General features: G+C 46.0%; 1 protein-coding gene across 4 annotated transcripts in view; it reads left to right on the top strand.

The window, feature by feature from the left end:
• Window positions 1-18,664, top strand: part of LOC123750108 (optomotor-blind protein) — a 354,673-nt gene extending 336,009 nt beyond the window's left edge. For 2 of the 4 annotated variants that reach the window (XM_069305475.1, XM_069305472.1), the window contains 2 exons: window positions 15,574-15,776; window positions 15,964-18,663. In XM_069305475.1, coding sequence (XP_069161576.1) covers window positions 15,574-15,776; window positions 15,964-16,910 — 1,150 coding nt within the window. In that variant the 3' untranslated portion in view covers window positions 16,911-18,663. Of the gene's footprint in view, window positions 1-15,573; window positions 15,777-15,963 lie in introns of all 4 variants that reach the window. The other 2 variants (XM_069305473.1, XM_069305474.1) reach the window with 2 other exon arrangements.
• The last annotated feature ends 1,124 nt before the right edge of the window (window positions 18,665-19,788 follow it).

The following is a 19,788-nucleotide window of genomic DNA, read 5'->3' as shown; positions in this document are numbered from 1 at the left end:
AATGGAAAAGTGTCCGCCCGCCAGTCTGTAATTCTTTATGTAAATTCTTCAAAGAACTTGTATGGGGACTTAGGGTGTGAGGTGTGGACCGCTGCACCGCCCTCAAGCCTTGGTATGATTCACTTCAAGGGGGGGAAGGGGGAGGGGTGATTATGGTTGTGGTGGTAGGGAAGGGGTGCAAAGTGGCATTTGCTCTCCAAGGGGGGGAAAAGAGGGAGGGGGAGGACGAACAGGGGGGATTCTCTTTCTAAGAGGATGGATGAATGGAGGGAAATGGGGTATAAATATTCACTTTCCTAGGACGGACTGGACAAAATAATAATTCAAAGTGGATGTAAGGGATGTTTGGTCTCTTAAGGGAGAGGGGGAAGGGAAGGAAGTGGATATCTAAAGGCTAGATGGGATGACGTGTGTTTTTACCTATTTGTGCTTGCAAGGCGAGTGTTAAATCTTATCTTAATTCTAAGAAGGGACACCGCCTTTTGGGGGCCTACTGCTTGATCCTCTTGATTCTTGCCCTACCTACTGTTGAAATGTTGGTCTTCATGAGGTCTGGTTCCCATGTTGGTCTTAGTGAGGTCCATGGATCAGTCTTGAAGGAAAGTTTTAGACTTTAATTAGGCTCTGTACGTGTTACTTACGTGGGAACTGCTCACTGTAGTGCTAGTCTGACGTAGGTTGGTATACCATCGTCATAGAACTTTACTGGTCCAGGTTCCTGAAGGCTACACGAACTTTCAGTTTTGCATATGCCGCTGATGTTAGCTTGTTACTGTGTGCCTCGCATGCGTGTGTGTGCTTGTGTACTCATCTAAATGTCGACCGCTAGCTCCTGAGCCCCGCTTGACCATATTTACATCTGAAACTTTCTTATAATAGCTTCTACCATCTCCAAAGTCTATTTCATTTACTCATTTCCCTTACTCTGAAAAAGTTATTTTTAACGTCCCTCTAACACATCTGTGCCTCAAGTTTCCATCTGTCTCCTTATTCTACTAGTATCCTCTTTATCTACTTAATGAGCACCCATGAAAAATTGTGTGTCGTTATCATGTCTCTACGGTTATGAGGTTCAGTTCCCTTAAACTCTTCACAGTCTGATCCTCTCAGTTCCGGTGCCAGTCTTGCTGCAAATCTTTACTCAACTATGGCTTAATATTTCGTTAGGGAATTCCACGCTGGGACGACATACTCCATCAAATACCTAAGTATTCCTAAGTCCAGTATTATCATTATATACCTAAGTATTCCTAAGTACAGTATTATCATTATATTCCTAAGTACAGTATTATCATTATATTCCTAAGTACAGTATTCCTAAGGCCACCTTTCATAAGTCCCCAGTTGTTATTCTTATACTTGGCAGCTTCGCAAAATGCTAATGATGTTAATCTAAATATGTGCCTCAGGTGCCTGGGCTCGGGGGTTATATCATCTTCTAGGTCCTCCTATGGCCTAGCTTCATTTCGCATTGTTCACTGAGTGTTTTTACTCCTTTCGCAATTATCATGACCTTGCATTTATAATGACTGAGGTCGAGTAGCCATTTGGGGACAGTCCTAGAAGCGTATCTAGGTCATCTTTCATCTTTTGACACTTCTTTGAATTAACATTTATATGAATACATCAATTTCCACATTTAGATCAATAATGTGTACCAATACCGGTCGAGCCGGTCGGCCGAGCGGACAGCACGCTGGACTTGTGATCCTGTGGTCCTGGGTTCAATCCCAGGCGCCGGCGAGAAACATTGGGCAGAGTTTCTTTCACCCTATGCCCCTGTTACCTAGCAGTAAAAAAGGTACCTGGGTGTTAGTCAGCTGTCACGGGCTGCTTCCTGGGGGTGGAGGCCTGGTCGAGGACCGGGCCGCGGGGACACTAAAAAGCCCCGAAATCATCTCAAGATAACCTCAAGATACCAGTACTGACGGCTTCATAACTTGTGTGTGTGTGTTTAATATTTGTGTCTGCAGAATCGAGCTATTAGCTCTTGGACCCCGCCTTTCTAACCAATCTATTTTTCATCTATTATATCTACTACATAGATTTCTAACACACACACGTCCCCAGGAAGCAGCCCGTAGCAGCTGTCTAACTCCTAGATACCTATTTACTGCTAGGTGAACAGAAGCATCGGGATGAAAGAAACTCTGCCCATTTGTTTCCGCCTCCACCGGGAGTCGAAGCCGGGCCCTTAGGACTACGACCCCCAGCGCCATCCACTCAGCCGCGAGGCCCACCAAATGTGTACTTACCTAATTGGGCTGAGCTCTGCTCTTTCGGCCCGTCTCTCAACTGTCAATCAACTGTTTCTACTACTACTACTACCTGTGTCCACTTGTGCGTGTACTACCCGTGTTAAATAATCCATCATTATTTATTCCTTTGTGTGTGTGTGTGTGTGTGTGTGTGTGTGTGTGTGTGTGTATGTGTGTGTGTGTGTGTGTGTGTATGTGTGTGTGTGTGTGTGTGTGTGTGTGTGTGTGTGTGTATACTTGACTTGTGTTCAAGTTTGTTCAAGTCAATGTGTATCCTACTGGTGGAAATTGATGACAGTTTTCGCTAAAACCAAGAAGCGAAGCAGGTGGCCAGAGGGTAATCTAAAATGACATAATTCCTCCGAAAGCATGAAAATATTGACGGAAAACCTGCAAGAATAAAACAATCCCCGACACACATTACCAACAACCACAGCACAACGGAACACCATTAATCCTCCTCCTCCTCCTCCTCCTCCTCCTCCTCCTCCTCCTCCTACTCCGGCAATCTACGAGCATAACCCCATTGAGAATTTGCTAAAAATATGGTAAGAGTATGTTAATGGTGGCCCTTGAGGGCGGGAGGAGTGGTTGAGCAGAGAGCGGCCATTGTGGCTGGCCAGTGGGTGGCGGCGCCCCCCACTCCCCAAATTAAAGGATTACCAATAGTTACTTAAGCAACGGCGACATTCCCAGATTCCTTGTAGATTATGCCAGCGCCACCAACCCGCCCACAGCCTGCTGCCCCTCCCCCAACACTGTCTCTCTCTCTCTCAACACCAGCGCCACCCACCCGCCCACAGCCTGCCGCCCATCCCCAACATTGTCTCTCTCTCTCTCAACACCAGCGCCACCCACCCGCCCACAGCCTGCCGCCCATCCCCAACATTGTCTCTCTCTCTCTCAACACCAGCGCCACCCACCCGCCCACAGCCTGCCGCCCATCCCCAACATTGTCTCTCTCTCTCTCAACACCAGCGCCACCCACCCGCCCACAGCCTGCCGCCCATCCCCAACACTGTCTCTCTCTCAACACCAGCGCCACCCACCCGCCCACAGCCTGCCGCCCATCCCCAACACTTTACAACTAAACCAACATACAACAGCAGACACTATGAAAAGGAAACTGGCATTTGTATGCCTATACATAACTCTGAATAAAAAAACGTCCTCTTGAATAGCACGTCGCATTATGACGTATAAATCTCATAAAGCCAAAAAAAAAAAATATGAACTAAAAATCACTGCGGCTCGCAAAATTGAGGTGACGTTCCATTTTATATTCGTGGGATCTCGGTTAGGTTAGGTTCGGGCAATTTAGTACGTCAGTTTAGTGACGCTGTGGACGTAGGTACCCGTTTCCTCTGCTAACCATTTACTGACCCATACGAGGAACCCACTGTTTATATCCACTCAAACTCCTTCATAAACATGTCTAACCTTCGCTTGAAACAATACAGTGATTCAACGCCTTCAATTTCCAACTAAGCCTTTCGTTTCCTTGTTGCTAATCCTGATCTTTCCATCCTTTTCTACCTTGTCATTCCTCATGATATTAAACGTCTCGATCATGTTCACCCGGGGAGACGGGAGCCGGTGGCTGAGCGGACATAACACTGGACACGTGATCCTGTGGTCCCGGGTTCGATCCCGGGCGCCGGCGAGAAACAATGGGCAGAGTTTCTTTCACCCTGATGCCCCTGTTACCTAGCAGTAAATAGGTACCTGGGTGTTAGCCAGCTGTCACGGGCTGCTTCCTGGGGGTGGAGGCCTGGTCAAGGACCGGGCCGCGGGGACACTAAAGCCCCGAAATCATCTCAAGATAACCTCAAGATCTCAAGATAACCCTCTTCTGTCTCTTGTTCAACATCATGAGGATCCCAATCTTTCTTCACAAGCTCTTGTAATAAGCAGGTACCATCTTTAGTTGTGTTCTGTGCTCCATAAAGTGAGGGCTACATCCTGCAGGGTGCATATTCGAGCACTGGTCTCACGTAGGTGGTGTGCAGCATTCACCACCTTCTATCTGTATCCCTTCTTGTATATTAGGATTACCTTAGAAGTCTTCCAACTTTCTGGTAGGTCTCCCATTTCAGAAATTGGCAATAATAGTATTTCTGGTCCCTCTTTTATATCCGTGGTGAGATTCTGTTTGGTCAATGGCCTTAGTCACCTCCGGTTCCAGCAGGTGCTTCCTTACCTCAACTCTGGTAATATCTAATTCATCCAGTGAGAGAGAGAGAGAGAGAGAGAGAGAGAGAGAGAGAGAGAGAAATGTATTAGATATGATTTGGAAAAATAGGGAGTCAGTACATAAGACAGCCAACGGTTGGAAAGGCGGGGTCCAAGAGCTAACAGATCAGTCCTCCGGGCACAAATAGTAAATACACAGTCCGGCTCAAGCACCATACCCCCTCCCTCCCCCCCCCCCCTTACACAAGCGGAGGGGGAGCAGCGGCCTTATGAGAGATCCAGTGTCACAGCGCCCCACTCCCCCATCACCCCCCTTCTCCCCCCACAACAAGGGAGGGGGTCGCGTTGTTACTTCCCCCCCACCACCTCCCCCTTACCCCACACTCTGGTCCCCCTCCCACACCCCCCCCACACAACAAGGGGGGGGGGGGTCCTGGTAAGAGAGGAGAGAGCAGCTCCTGGATACAGGGAAGGATGTAAACCAGAGTTTACAACAGAGACCACTAGAGTTCCTATTGGTTTACCCTAGTAAACTTGTTCCTTAAAGTTACACTTATTATTTAAATGTTAAATTGGCAATCAACAGTGCTCTGATATCCCCCCCCCCACCCAAACAACAGCACCCTGGCGTGGCTTCTGTGGCCACATTCGAACCTGCTCGAAATTTTAGAGTCGATTTCATTGCCGAAGACTTGGAACGGCGTGGAGGGTAGGGATGTGGTGGTGTTGAGTGGTGAGTGTGTGTGTGATCACTGTGTGATCACTTGGCACCTGGGAGTGTCTTCAGGTCCTGTGAGTGTCTTCAGGTCCTGTGAGTGTCTTCAGGTCCTGTGAGTGTCTTCAGGTCCTGTGAGTGTCTTCAGGTCCTGTGAGTGTCTTCAGGTCCTGTGATTGTCTTCAGGTCCTGTGATTGTCTTCAGGTCCTGTGAGTGTCTTCAGGACCTGGCTGGTAGCTCTTGGTCTCCGCCTTTCCTAACGCCGATGGTCTATATGAAGTGACTCTTTGGCTATTTTTTCTGTTATATCTACTCTACTCTCTCTCTCTCTCTCTCTCTCTCTCTCTCTCTCTCTCTCTCTCTCTCTCTCTCTCTCTCTCTCTCTCTCTCTCTCTCTCTCTCTCTCTCTCTCTCTTTCTCTCTCTCTCTTTCTCTTTTTTACAGCTAGGTGAAAGAAACTTCCTATTTATTTCTGCTTCGGCTGGAATCGAACCCCGGTCCATGAACTGCGAATCCTGAACGCTGTCCGTTTGGCCTGGAGAATCTCGTGTGTGTGTGTGTGTGTGTGTGTGTGTGTGTGTGTGTACTCCACTCAAAGAAAACCTTAAAGTTTCAGTTGTGTAGGCAATGCAATAAGTTATGGCACAGGTGCAGGTATGGCACAGGTGCGGCACTTTGCCTTAACCTAACCAACCACGATTTCCTTCAGGCAAGTGTCTGGGAATCACTTGAACGTTGACTCAAGTCCCTTCGTTTCCCCAAATGATTTTCCCACGATATTTAAGTAAGGGGGGAATCTAAGTTAGGGGGAGTTTATACTTTTATTTTACCTAAGTTTAGGAACTAACTTCCTAAGGCAAGCCCAGAGAGAGGAGAAAACCATTTAACATGATTTTACTCACTTATAGTTTTATAAAGTATTATATTGTTTTATTAATGGCATTATACTGTGTCATATCGTTATATATATATATATATATATATATATATATATATATATATATATATATATATATATATATATATATATATATATATATATATATATGTCGTACCTAGTAGCCAGAACGCACTTCTCAGCCTACTATGCAAGGCCCGATTTGCCTAATAAGCCAAGTTTTCCTGAATTAATATATTTTCTCAATTTTTTTTCTTATCAAATGGTAAAGCTAACTATTTCATTATGTATGAGGTCAATTTTTTTTTATTGGAGTTAAAATTAACGTAGATATATGACCGAACCTAACCAACCCTACCTAACCTAACCTAACCTAACCTATCTTTATAGGTTAGGTTGGGTTAGGTAGCCGAAAAAGTTAGGTTAGGTTAGGTAGGTTAGGTAGTCGAAAAAAACATTATTTCATGAAAACTTGGCTTATTTGGCAAATCGGGCCTTGCATAGTAGGCTGAGAAGTGCGTTCTGGCTACTAGGTACGACATATATATATATATATATATATATATATATATATATATATATATATATATATATATATATATATATATATATATATATATATATATTATATATATATATATTACTGCTTATCTAAGGGGCTAATTTGGTTGGATTATCCTTGGATTATTCTCTTTTCTCCCTTACACTCCTCTCTTTCCATCCTTGGGTTCTGTGGGGTTATCTTTCGTCAGCTCGGTTTAAAAGGTAAGATTTGTTATCTTGCGTGACTCATTTTACAGGGCCTGAGGTGTTATCTTATCTCCACTCATTATAGAGGCTCTCAGCTGTTATCTTATCTCAACTCATTATAGCGGGTCTGAGGTGTTATCTTAACTCATTCTAGAGGGCCTCAGCTGATATCTCAACCTCAGCTGTTATCTCAACTCATTATAGAGGGCCTCAGCTGTTATCTCAACTCATTGTAGAGGACCTCAGTTGTTTTCTCAACCCATTATAGAGGGCCTCAGCTGTTGTCTCAACTCATTATAGAGGGCCTCGCTTGTGCCAGTAAGGTACAGGAAGGCCTGAAAGCTCAGACCTCACCCCCCCCCCCCTCAGCCTCACCCCCCTACACCCCCCCACCCTCACCCCCCCCAGTCTCCCCCCCCCCTCCAGTCTCCCCCCCCCCCCTCCAGTCTCACCCCCCCAGTCTCACCCCCCCCAGTCTCACCCCCCCCAAGTCTCACCCCCCCCAGTCTCACCCCCCCCCCAGTCTCACCCCCCACCCCCCCAGCCTCACCCCCCACCCCCCCAGCCTCACCCCCCACCCCCCCAGACTCACCCCCACCCCCCTCCTAGAACCAACCTTAACCACTTACTTGTATTCTTAAATGGAGTCGAGCAATTGCTGGGAGCCTCGTGATACAATCTTAATGCCTACTGTAGTTTACCGTTAATCAACAGGTTTACCCGGGTAAGATGACAGGTATTGGGGGAGAAGGAAGGGAGGTGATTGTGGGGGTGTTGGGAAGGGGGAGGGAGGAAGGGGTGATGGAAGCTCCACCCTCATATTGTATATATCAGTGGGACCCCAGATTGACGTCTGTGTTACCTCAATGGGAGGGACTTGAAGTAGAGGAGGGTAGAATGTTGTTGTTTATGATTCGCTACTTGGAACAAAAAGTTCCAAGTAGCACGGGCTATGGTAAGCCCGTAGAGTGTAAGGGTAGAAATAGCCTAAGCTACTCTATCCCTTTGAGATGTATTTTATTGTCTCAATAGACATACTTGAACTAAACAGGTGGGAAACTGGTATCTACTGTACTTGAAACAGAACTGCAGGTGTGGACGGGGACAGGTGTGGAGGGGCAGGGTTGGAGTGGCAGGTGTGGTGGAGAGCCAGTTGTAAATGAGCAGTACGGGAGGAGAGGACGAAGATGAGAGGCACAGGATGCTGTTCCTAATGTTTTGCGGACATTTTGCCAGATTAAGTGGAACTCGTGTCCCCCAGCCACCAGGTGTAATTTTGCCCGCGATGAGACAACTGGGGCCAGAAATTGTTAGGTGTGATCCCGGGAAATTGTTGAGCTCTGCATTGTAACTGTGGCTGATGGCGGCAATTATTGTCCATCATATACATGTTCCCTTTCCTGCTACACACACACACACACACACACACACACACACACACACACACACACACACACACACACACACACACATACACATACACACACACACACACACACACACACACACACACACACACTGAGGCAGTTCTGAGTGTGGATGGGGGGGGGGTTTAGGGGGGTGGAACCTGAGACACTGACCAATCAGCTGGTGTCTTGCAAGTGAAATAGGCGGCGTTTCCTCCTGATCTGCCCCTCCCTAGGAGATGACTCTTGCCCTACCCCTCTATTTTTTGTATAGGGAACCTCGATAATAGTTTCTAGATATATTTAATAAAAGATGTAATCTTCACTGGAGAAGTGAAGGAGCTCTTTAAGATCTATTCTACAGGTGAGTTCTTCCCACTATCTTAACCTTGCGAGGTGACAGCGGTGAATCCTTAGCTATAGGTGTGGATGTTTGTAAGGCTGTTGACGGTATGGCTAAGGTCTTGCTGTGCCAGGCCTGTCCACCTTCCGTCTGACCCGTCCACCCTCCGTCTGACCCGTCCACCTTCCGTCTGACCCGTCCACCCTCCGTCTGACCCGTCCACCTTCCGTCTGACCCGTCCACCCTCCGTCTGACCCGTCCACCTTCCGTCTGACCCGTCCACCCTCCGTCTCATCATCTTCCTGGCAAAGAAAGGCAACGCCAAGCCATTACGACTATATAGGACGCGATGGGAAGGAATAGTGCCCAACCACTTGGACGGTTGAGGATTGATCGCGGACCTGCATGAAGCTCCACCGTCCACCCCTGGGGCGGGAGAGCGACAATATCTTCCTGGGAACAATACAGCAACTTCCCAGGAAGATAACATATCTTCCTGGGAAGATATTGCTAGGATGCAGTGGTGGTTGCTTGTGTGTTGTGGTGCAAGACTTAACTGGTGTCTTTCTCCGTCACCTTCACTTTCCCCGGAGCTCTCCTCTGTGTCTACTATTTTCTTAGAAGCCATTAAGGAGTTTCCATTGTGTACTCTCCTGCATAATCCAGTCATGACCCAGCTGCGGGTCTTTGAATATCTCACTTTTGATTCTCATCACCTTTTCTTTGATTTTAATTACTTCTCCTTCTGTGGTAATGCAACTTGTAGTCATACTAATTTATAAAAAATAATAAAGTAAACTCCTGTCCATAACTTGCTTTACTTTGAATGCTCTTACTTTAATTTTTTTACTAATATCCCCAGCTTTACAAGTCAACCTCAAATAGTCTATAATCAAGATATTAAAAAACATTAATGTTTTGCAACATGTTTTTGTGTGAGAGAGAGAGAGAGAGACAGAGAGAGAGAGAGAGGCGAGAGAGAGAGAGAGGCGAGAGAGAGAGAGAGAGAGAGAGAGAGAGAGAGAGAGAGAGAGAGAGAGAGAGAGAGAGAGAGAGAGAGAGAGAGAGAGGTGGTAGAGGTAGAGGTAGGGGGCAGGTGGTCCCTGGCGGCTCCCCAGCTGCGTGAACACAGGACACCGCCTCGCATTTCACTGATTGCCAAAACAGACTTTAAAAAGTTGAAAATTCTCTTCAAGTCCAGCAGGAATTTCAGTCCTTTTTATATACTGTCATTATATATAAGTCTGGCGGACGTTCGCCAGCCTGCTCTCGCATGTTGGTGCGCTCATCTCCCTTCATAATCCTGGCAGGCCTTCCTCTCCACCCACTGAAGGAAAGGAAGGAAGGAATACATTTCATTCTTGTCACTGACCTTGATATCCTTCTGACTGGCCAGAAGGATATCATGTCGAAGAGGTTTTTGTACACATGAAAGCAAGAAGAGCCGCTACTTTCCCATGCGTCTCTCTCTCTCTGTTTCCCTTCAGTAGTCTGTCCACAATCATCTTTCTTTCAATCGACAGTAGTTTATATCCCCTATATTTTGTCAACATATTTGTAAGAGCCGAGTGCAAAACTCACACAAGAGTATTGGGTCTGATATGATTCGTACACTTGTTGAGCCTTAAGAAAGCTTGAGGAAAAACGGACGCTCGAAGTGTCGCTTCAGATGCGCCAAAACCTGCAGCCAAATTAAACTTGGCAGATTTGCTGGGTATATGTGAAGGTAGCTGAAGTAGCGCTCCCAGAGATCAACATGTCAAGGTGTGTAAATAGTGACGGGTCGGGCACTGGAGGCTCAGGGAGTTCCGCTGATGGAAGCCTGGAGAAGGCCCGCTGCTGCTGGCGTCGGGACAGGAAAAGGGAAGATTAATGTTGCTGAGAGTAAACATTGTTGACCCCCGTCCTATGGTGACCCATCACTGCTGACCCCGTCCTACGGTGACCCCTCACTGCTGACCCCCAGTCCTATGGTGACCCCTCACTGCTGACCCCGTCGAACTGTGACCTTTCCTTGCCACCAGTCCCATATTGTCACACACACACATACCTGCACACAACACAAAAACAAATATATGTACATGCATACATCTCTCACTATCTCTCTCATTCTTTCCCCTATTTGTATTTTTCCTCCGGTTTATTTACTCTCTCCATTTGTTCTTTGTCTCCCTCATTTCTCTGCCTCTGACGCAGTGTGATGAGAACCAGGGCGCTTCCACCTTCCCTGTTTGTGTGTGCTTGTGTGTGTGTGAAAGTGATTCCGCTCGGGCGGGCCGCCGCCAGGAGAGCCGTCACCACGGGCTTGGACAACCAGGAGCCTACCTCGTTTATTCGGTAAATTTAGCTAAAGATTTTTTTCTGTGGAGACATGTGTTAGGAGAATGTTCTTGTGGTTCCGTGTTGCTCCTGCCTCGCTTGGGCGGTTACCTTAATTCTTTATAGTATTGTTATTTGAATATTTTTTGGTGTTTTTGTGTATTTTCCGTTTTTCATAAAAAGAGAGGAAGGGAGGGATAGGGTCGTTAGTAATGTTGACACGACACAAGGCAGCCTCAAAAGAATAAAAGAGGTGGATAGGAGAATAGTGAGCACATGGATAGGATGAAGGATGTGACCCACATGGGTTGATCAGGTATAAACTGACGCGGAAACTGACAGTTGATTGAGGAAGTAAAGGAAGTGATATGTGGGCACTTGTTGTTGTTGTTTTAGATTCAGCTTCTGGAACAAAATTTCCATGTAGCACGGGCTATGGTGATCCCGCAAGTGGAGGCTCTTTGGAGCCATTATCAGTATCAATAGCTGATACTGGAGATGTGGGGAGATGGGGAGTTGTTGTTATTGTTGTTGTAGATTCAGCTACTGGGAACAAAAAGTTCCAAGTAGCACGGGCTATGGTGAGCCCGTAGTGGACTTACCTGGCACAGGAGCGGGGCAAGTAGCACGGGCTATGGTGAGCCCGCAGTGGACTTATCTGCCACAGGAGCGGGGCAAGTAGCACGGGCTATGGTGAGCCCGTAGTGGACTTACCTGGCACAGGAGCGGGGCAAGTAGCACGGGCTATGGTGAGCCCGTAGTGGACTTACCTGGCACAGGAGCGGGGCAAGTAGCACGGGCTATGGTGAGCCCGCAGTGGACTTATCTGCCACAGGAGCGGTGCCGGATGGGGAGTGGAAGGGGTGAAATATATAGATGGGGTGGGGGGTGAGATGCTTGAATTGGAGACGGGTTGTGATTTACAAGTAGAAAGATGCGTAACATGTGAGCAAGTGTGGAGGTGTGGCTCACCAGGAAGGCCAGCCAGCCTCACAGTAGGCTCCAGGGATTACTTAGGAGAGCCAGCAGGAGGTGCGGAAGTCTGGAACCTCTTGAGCCACCTCCGGAACGACGGGGCGCCTCGCTAAGACTCCTTAATGGGCTCTTCCGTTACTACGGCTTATCTTTAAAACATTGATAACGGAGTTCCGTTGTTTTTGTCTTGAGAGGAAAAACATATCCAGTATTCTGCTATCTTGACTTAGGCCAGATTTGTTGTATATGTATTTTAGTACATGTAGCTGATGAGGCCTCTGGCAGCCCCTTGTGTTGGTGGTCTTGACTACTACCACCGTGGCGGCCACCACACTACCACCGTGGCGGCCACCACACTACCACCGTGGCGGCCACCACACTACCACAGTGGCGGCCACCACACTACCACAGTGGCGGCCACCACACTACCACCGTGGAGGCCACCACAGTAGCCGCCTAATACCATCAAAAGACATGAAATCCATGTCATATATATATATATATATATATATATATATATATATATATATATATATATATATATATATATATATATATAATATATATATAATATACATAATATACATAAACGAGTTCCACACAACGCAATGTTATCATTAACAATGTTTGTAATTGCTTGTCAGTCATCCTGGACTACAGGACCAACCATTACCCAGAAGTAAAATACGGTATCACTATCACGTCTATAATTAGGGAGGCTTAGAGGCTCTCAGCGGTGGCATTATAGGTACTCTTAAGAGACTAACACCCCTACCCTTGAGAGAGAAGAGGGAGGAACCCCCTGCTGGGGAGGTACCTCACACCAGGCCCCCGGTCTTATGCCTCATTGGGCCCGGGTTTTTAACTCGTCTACCCATGGCTACTGACGCCGCTGCAGCTCTTGTCGGCGGTCTACCTGCGGATCAGAGGCGGCAGAACTCACACCTGCCTTGAGGTAATGAGAAGCCCGCCAGGGAGGCGGCCCAAGCCGGAAATGGTGACACTAGCGCGGGTAGTTATGTGTGGTGAGGCGAGGTGATGATGAGTCCTAGAGAGAGAGAGAGAGAGAGAGAGAGAGAGAGAGAGAGAGAGAGAGAGAGAGAGAGAGAGAGAGAGAGAGAGAGAGAGAGAGAGAGAGAGACAGGGGAAGAAAGGGGGTGTAGAGGCAGGTTGATGGACAGGAAGGGAGAGGGAGGATGATAAAAGAGAGAGGGTACAGAGGTGGTGGAGACGCAGGAAGGCGAGAACCAAATGCATGAAAATGGAAGGGATGTGAAAAAGGGAAAGATTGCGAGTGCCGAGATGAAAGAGGAGCGAGAAAGAGACGGGAGTGGATGAGAGAGAGAGCAGATTATGAGGGGCCAGTGAGAGTTGAATCAATGATCCACAGGGAATGGAATTTTTAGCGAGCTAGCGAACCGTCAAAAGAACTCCTCTCAAGACTCGACTACATAAACTTACTCTCAGAGACGCCTTTAAAAAAAAGTTCCTTCCCTGTTTGCTTATGTTATCGTATTGACCCAAGTATTTTAGTAATAATAGTAATACTATTAGAAAATCAATTTTATCAATGAGGGGGTACTGAGCAAATTCACAAGAGCCTTGATAAGGGATTCGATCCTATGCACTCGATGTTCTAGGCACATAGGGATGAGGGACTATGTATTGAGGGACTCGTATCTCGACTTGGGTCAGGAAATGTATATGTTTATCTCTCAGAATGTTTGGTAATATGTTTATTGTTTGTGATGTTTATCTATGTATGTATTAACACGATGTACTGAACGGGGTGAGAATAGATTGAGCTACCTCATCCCTTTGTGTGTATTTTACCTCAATAAACTTATTTCAATTTCAATTTCAATTTCGACTTCGGTATTCCCAAGCCGCTGGGCATGGTAAGCTCTGCGGTTTGGGAGTGCTCGTGTGGAGGGTTCGAATCCCCTCATACCTCCAATTGATTTTCTCAGTGATATATAACGTTAGTAATGGAGAAACTTGCTACACTTCCGTAGTGCTTGTAGCAAGGTGAATGAATGACCCAATACTAGTGTAAATGTTATATTAAACAAAATTTTCGGATAAAATGTGCATCCTCTATCAAGGTTTTGTTAAAAATGTTCTGAAAAGAACACTGAGAACATTGTTTAACAGCAAGTTAATATTACATTTATACATACATTGGGTTTCTCATTCAATATTAGTAATAATATTATTGTAACGTTCATAATAGTAGTAGTAATAATACTATTAATACTAATACTACTACGAATACAACTACTACTAATATTAATAATGATAATACTAATAACAATAACTCAAATAGTGTATTAAACTATAGAAGGCAGTGGTATCAATATTACTGGCTAACACAAATCAATATATATATATATATATATATATATATATATATATATATATATATATATATATATATATATATATATATTTTGAGGCTTTATTCATCAATGATTTATACAAAGCATTATAGCTGTGGCTTGAGTCAATAGGTTATCTTGAAATGATTTCGGGGCTTAGCATCCCAACAACACCTGGTCCTCGACCAGGCCTCCTTTTTGTTAACACACCCCCAAGAAGGAGCTGTCTAACTCCCAGGTGCCTATTTACTGCTAGGTGAACAAGGGCATCAGCTTGAAAGAAACTCTGCTTATTTGTTTCCGCCTCCACCGGGGATCGAACCCGGAACCTCAGGACTACGAATCCCAAGCGCTGTCCACTCAGCTGTCAGGCCCCATAGTCTTAAAGCACTTACGGGTTACTAATAACATTGAGACTGGTAAAACACATGGCATGAAATTATAATGATGCATACAGTTTAATACATAAACTAATTATACCATGAGGTTATAGAAATGTGCACAGCCTGTGCATGTAACATAAGGGAGCCGGTCGGCCGAGCGGACAGCACGCTGGACTTGTGGTCCCGGATCGACCCCCCGGGGTCGATCCCGGGCGCCGGCGAGAAACAATGGGCAGAGTTTCTTTCACCCTATGCCCCTGTTACCTACCAGTAAAATAGGTACCTGGGTGTTAGTCAGCTGTCACGGGCTGCTTCCTGGGGGTGGAGGCCTGGTCGAGGACCGGGCCGCGGGGACACTAAAAAAGCCCCGAAATCATCTCAAGATAACATCAGTAGATTCAGGATGTAGTCTATATCAGTCATCACTCTGAACACCCAGCTCCTGTAACATAGATCTGATTTCATCAGGATTTAAAATCCGTAAGGTAATTATGAGGAGAAAGCACTAAGCCAGTATGACTATATATATTAAAATGCGTAATAGCAAGTCATGTCTTTGTGAGAGTAATGCCTTAATATGTGCAAGTACAGTACTTAAGTGTTGGTCTCCCTGCCTTCTCTACTCTCCTAGTGTTATATTCTATCCAGGAGGATCTTTACAAATACACAAATAAAACTACGCTATTTCAAAATTTTGATTAATAATAATTATTATAATCCTCATCATCATCATCATCATTATGATTATCATTGTTTTTCTGTATTTCAACCTCTCTTGACCCCCTTACCTTTCCACTCAAAGTTATGTCTATTATTCCATTTCATTCACAATGGAAGTATAACTAACCAGTTTAGCAGTGGAAATATTTCTAAGGTAATGTTTAGCGTCCTTCCTCCTTCAATGTCCTCTCCCTTTGCACCATAATAATGCAGATTTTGGACTAAATTTTGCAGTTCTACATTTTGCAGGAATGTGGTGATGACTCGGGGGTCTGAGGAGCAGAAGATCGACCACCAGATCGCCCTCCCAAACATTCGTAATTACCCCGACAATTCAGCGCCGATGGAATCCGAAAACCACAAGGACGATGACGATGACGACGACGAGCGGCTAGACGTGGTGGGCACGACGGACTCCCACAGCGACGCGCCGCACGGTTAGTAGCTTACTTCGTCAGGTACAACTTCAAGGGCAAACTTGATATCTTCATCACTTGACTAGTTTGTGATATCTAGATGTACATTGGGGGGTCCATGTATGATCTTCCGTAGGGGGCAGTGACATTGACATCAGAAACAGTGATGTCAGAGACAGAGATATAATTGATCCGTTTATTCTGACAGAGCTGATGGACTCGGACGTGTCCGGCGAGGAGACGAACAACAACGCCGCCGATGACTCTGGTCGAGACTCGGTCAAGCGGAAGAGTGATCTAGATTCCGACATGGACGACCCCGGGTCGCTGGCGGCGTTAAAAAAGGCGGCGCCGGAGAAGGACGAGCCCTCCAGTTCGAGCGGCGCGGACCCCACGCCCAACATCAGCGTGGGTCCGCCCTTCCAGCCCCCGCACCTGCTGCCCTACCTCTACCACCACGGTCTCTACCCGACCGCTCAGGGTCTAGCGGGGCTGCCGGGCCTCATGCTACCCGGCTCTGGTGCGGGTCTGGGCCCTCACGGCCTGCAGCTGCCTTTACTGGGGTCTGGAGCGGGCCCACATCACGGCTCGTCTCCGCTGTCTCCGCCCACATCTCTACCCGTGGCCCACAACCTCCTGCTGGCCCACAACCTACTGGCGGGTGCGGGCCATCACCTGCTGGGGTCCCACGCCTACCAGGGTCTGGCGGGTCTGACTGTGTCTTCTGCGGGCGGCAGCGGCTCCCTCAGCGCAGCACCGCCCACCTCCTCCTCACCGGCTGCGCCCTCACCTCTCCTCCCGGATCGGCTGAAGCCGCCTCGCTTCACCCCCTACCTGCCCTCCTCCACCGCCGCCTCCCTCTCCTCCATGTTGTCGTCGTCGTTGTCCTCGTCGTTGTCCTCGTCATGCCTCACGCCCACACTCTCCTCCTCCTTGCTAGGCGAAACTCCGCTGGGTGGATCCTCAGCATTCCAGGCGGTGAGTCCCAAAGCGGCGTCGCGTCTGGAAGAGGGCGTGCGCCGCTCCGCCGCCCACGCCGCCTCCGTCGCCCACGCCGCCTCCGTCGCTTCTGAACTCAAGTCGATCGAGAAAATGGTGAATGGCTTAGACCGTCGTCCTGACTTATCAGATTCACTTAAAATGTCCGACAAATGAGGGCGGGCCCCCAGGGCCGCTTCTGGTCACCTGCACACCCACCTGGTGGCCGTCCATGCCCTTAGTGGCGGCTCCGTCTGCTCCTCGAACCCACTTTAGCCCCTAATTTCTGCGCCGGTTCGGGACCTGGGGGAAAACACACCCTCAGGGTGCCCGCCGGTACTCCAGTGAACAATAGAAGCGGACGGGAGCCCGGACGACCCCCAGGTCAAGCTCAGGGTAACCTAGATGAGCGTCAGCAGAGTCCCAGGGTCTGCTCCTGGGCTGGCCACTGGGGCGGCCCTCCCTGCTTATCGCTACCAGTGCAAATAAAGACACGGGACACCTCTAAGGCGTGCACAAAAACCCAGTTCCGCGCCGCGTCAACAGTGTGTGTCGTATATTGCACGTGTATATAGTCCGTAAAACTACTTGTTAGTAGAGCGTATACCAAAGAGCGGACCGACAGCAGCTGTTTTGCGGGTGCGTGCGTGTGCGTGTGCGTGTGTGTGCGTGTGCGTGTGTGTGCGTGTGCGTGTGTGAGTGTGTATGTGTACCATGGTTCAGTTGTGAGTACAGTGTCGTGTGTACAGATGGATTAGAACATAGAGACATGGCAGCGCTCAGTTGAGAACAAAAATGACTTTTAGAAACATTTTCAAATCCACGTTAAGGGTTGATCAATGTTTAACCCTCTGAGTGTTGGTGTGACGGTGGTCTTCCTAGACATTGAAAATGCCGTAAACGGAGACCAGTTCTCTCCCAGGAGTGACTAGCTCTGCGGAAGACGAGAGTGTGTGTGTGCCCGGAGTCTCCAGTGCGCACCTGACCGGGCGAGATGCGTAAAAGAGGAACTAGCTGGGCTCTCGACTGATGCCGAGAAGCGTGTGTGTAACCTGAGCCCGTCTTACCTCATAGCCGCTACCTGACGGCCGGTGGCACGCAGGAGTAGCGGCCTCTCGAGGAATTCGTGAACTAACCGTTATTAAATAAAAAACAAAAATCCAGTGAACTCTACTTAAGGTAGTTTTGCCAGTGCGCCGCTATAAGGCACTGGCTCGACCCCAGTGGCGGGGTGTAATGGAAATATTATGGTGCTTTGTTTTCTCTGGGTGTCTTCTTGTTTTCAGTTTAATAAACATGCCTACAATGACCTGAAACAATACCTATAATGAATATCTTGAGTATTTCAAGGAGTGAAGAAGGTACGAGAGTGGAGAGATGCCTGGCGTCCTCACAATGTCCCACAACCCTCCTCCAAGATGCCTGGGATCGTCTCAAGCACAAGCTGTTGTTTTTTTATATTTTTTTTAGTTTTTTACAAGATGGCAGGAAAGTGATTGTTTATGGTATATGAATCCTTCAATATATGTCGTACCTAATAGCCAGAACTGCTTACTTGGCTTAGTAAGCAAGGCCCGATTTGTCTAACAGGCAGAACGATTTTCGTTATCTTCAAATACATGTATTTCCTTTCAAATTGGCTCTCTAATAGCAATATTAATATATTAGAAACATGAATTACTGACAATTATTTTAGATTAAGTAAGGTTAGCATAGGTTAGGTTTGACCAAATTTCTGTTAGTTTTGACTTAAAGTAAAAATAAAAATAACTCAAATCATATATAATGTAATGGAAAGCTTTGTCAGTTCATGAAAACACTTTGAGAAATATAATATTATAGGAAAATTCGCCTTGTTAGGCAAATTGGCTTATTAGGTACAACACACACACACACACATATATATATACATATATATATATATATATATATATATATATATATATATATATATATATATATATATATATATATATATATATATATATATATCTTGGCCTATTGGAAGCCGCTCACCCATGTCATTTTTGTTTCCCCACATCAGTTGTTTACATTTCCTAAATTTTAGGTAGGCCTAGGTGGGCCTAGTTCACCTGTCTGACAGGTGGGCCCAGGTCGGCCTTGTTCACCTTCATCACGCTACTGTCGGGAGCACCCGGTCTTCCCACAAGAAAAATTTAAATGTTTTAAGTTTTCAGACTTGAATGACAGCTCTCATAATTATATGAATATGGTAACATTGAATATGTTATTGAAACAAATATCACATGGGTGGCGGACTTGGATATATATATATATATATATATATATATATATATATATATATATATATATATATATATATATATATATATATATATATATATATATATATGTCGTACCTAGTAGCCAGAACTCACTTTTTGGCCTACTATTCAAGGCCCGATTTGCCTAATAAGCCAAGTTTTCCTGAATTAATATATTTTCTCTAATTTTGTTCTTATGAAATGATAAAGCTACCCATTTCATTATGTATGAGGTCAATTTTTTTTATTGGAGTTAAAATTAACGTAGATATATGACCGAACCTAACCAACCCTACCTAACCTTACCTAACCTATCTTTATAGGTTAGGTTTGGTTAGGTAGCCGAAAAAGTTAGGTTAGGTTAGGTTAGGTAGGTTAGGTAGTCGAAAAACAATTAATTCATGAAAACTTGGCTTATTAGGCAAATCGGGCCTTGAATAGTAGGCTGAGAAGTGAGTTCTGGCTATTAGGTACGACATATATATATATATATATATATATATATATATATATATATATATATATATATATATATATATATATATATATATATATATATATATATATATATATGGCGTGCCTAATAACTCACGATCGGACTATTAAACCTAGTAAGCTAGAACTATTTTGCCTAACCATCAGAGCGATTATGTATATTCTCAAATGTTTCTTTCAAAATTAGTTCACCTTAAATTTCATAATCCTATTATATTGACTTCATGAATTACTAACTTAGACCTAATTTTTACCTATATTAGTCAATATTGAGG

Source organism: Procambarus clarkii, chromosome 55, assembly GCF_040958095.1.
Source record: "Procambarus clarkii isolate CNS0578487 chromosome 55, FALCON_Pclarkii_2.0, whole genome shotgun sequence".
Lineage (NCBI taxonomy): Eukaryota > Metazoa > Arthropoda > Malacostraca > Decapoda > Cambaridae > Procambarus > Procambarus clarkii.
This window is presented reverse-complemented; position numbering and strand designations above follow the sequence as displayed.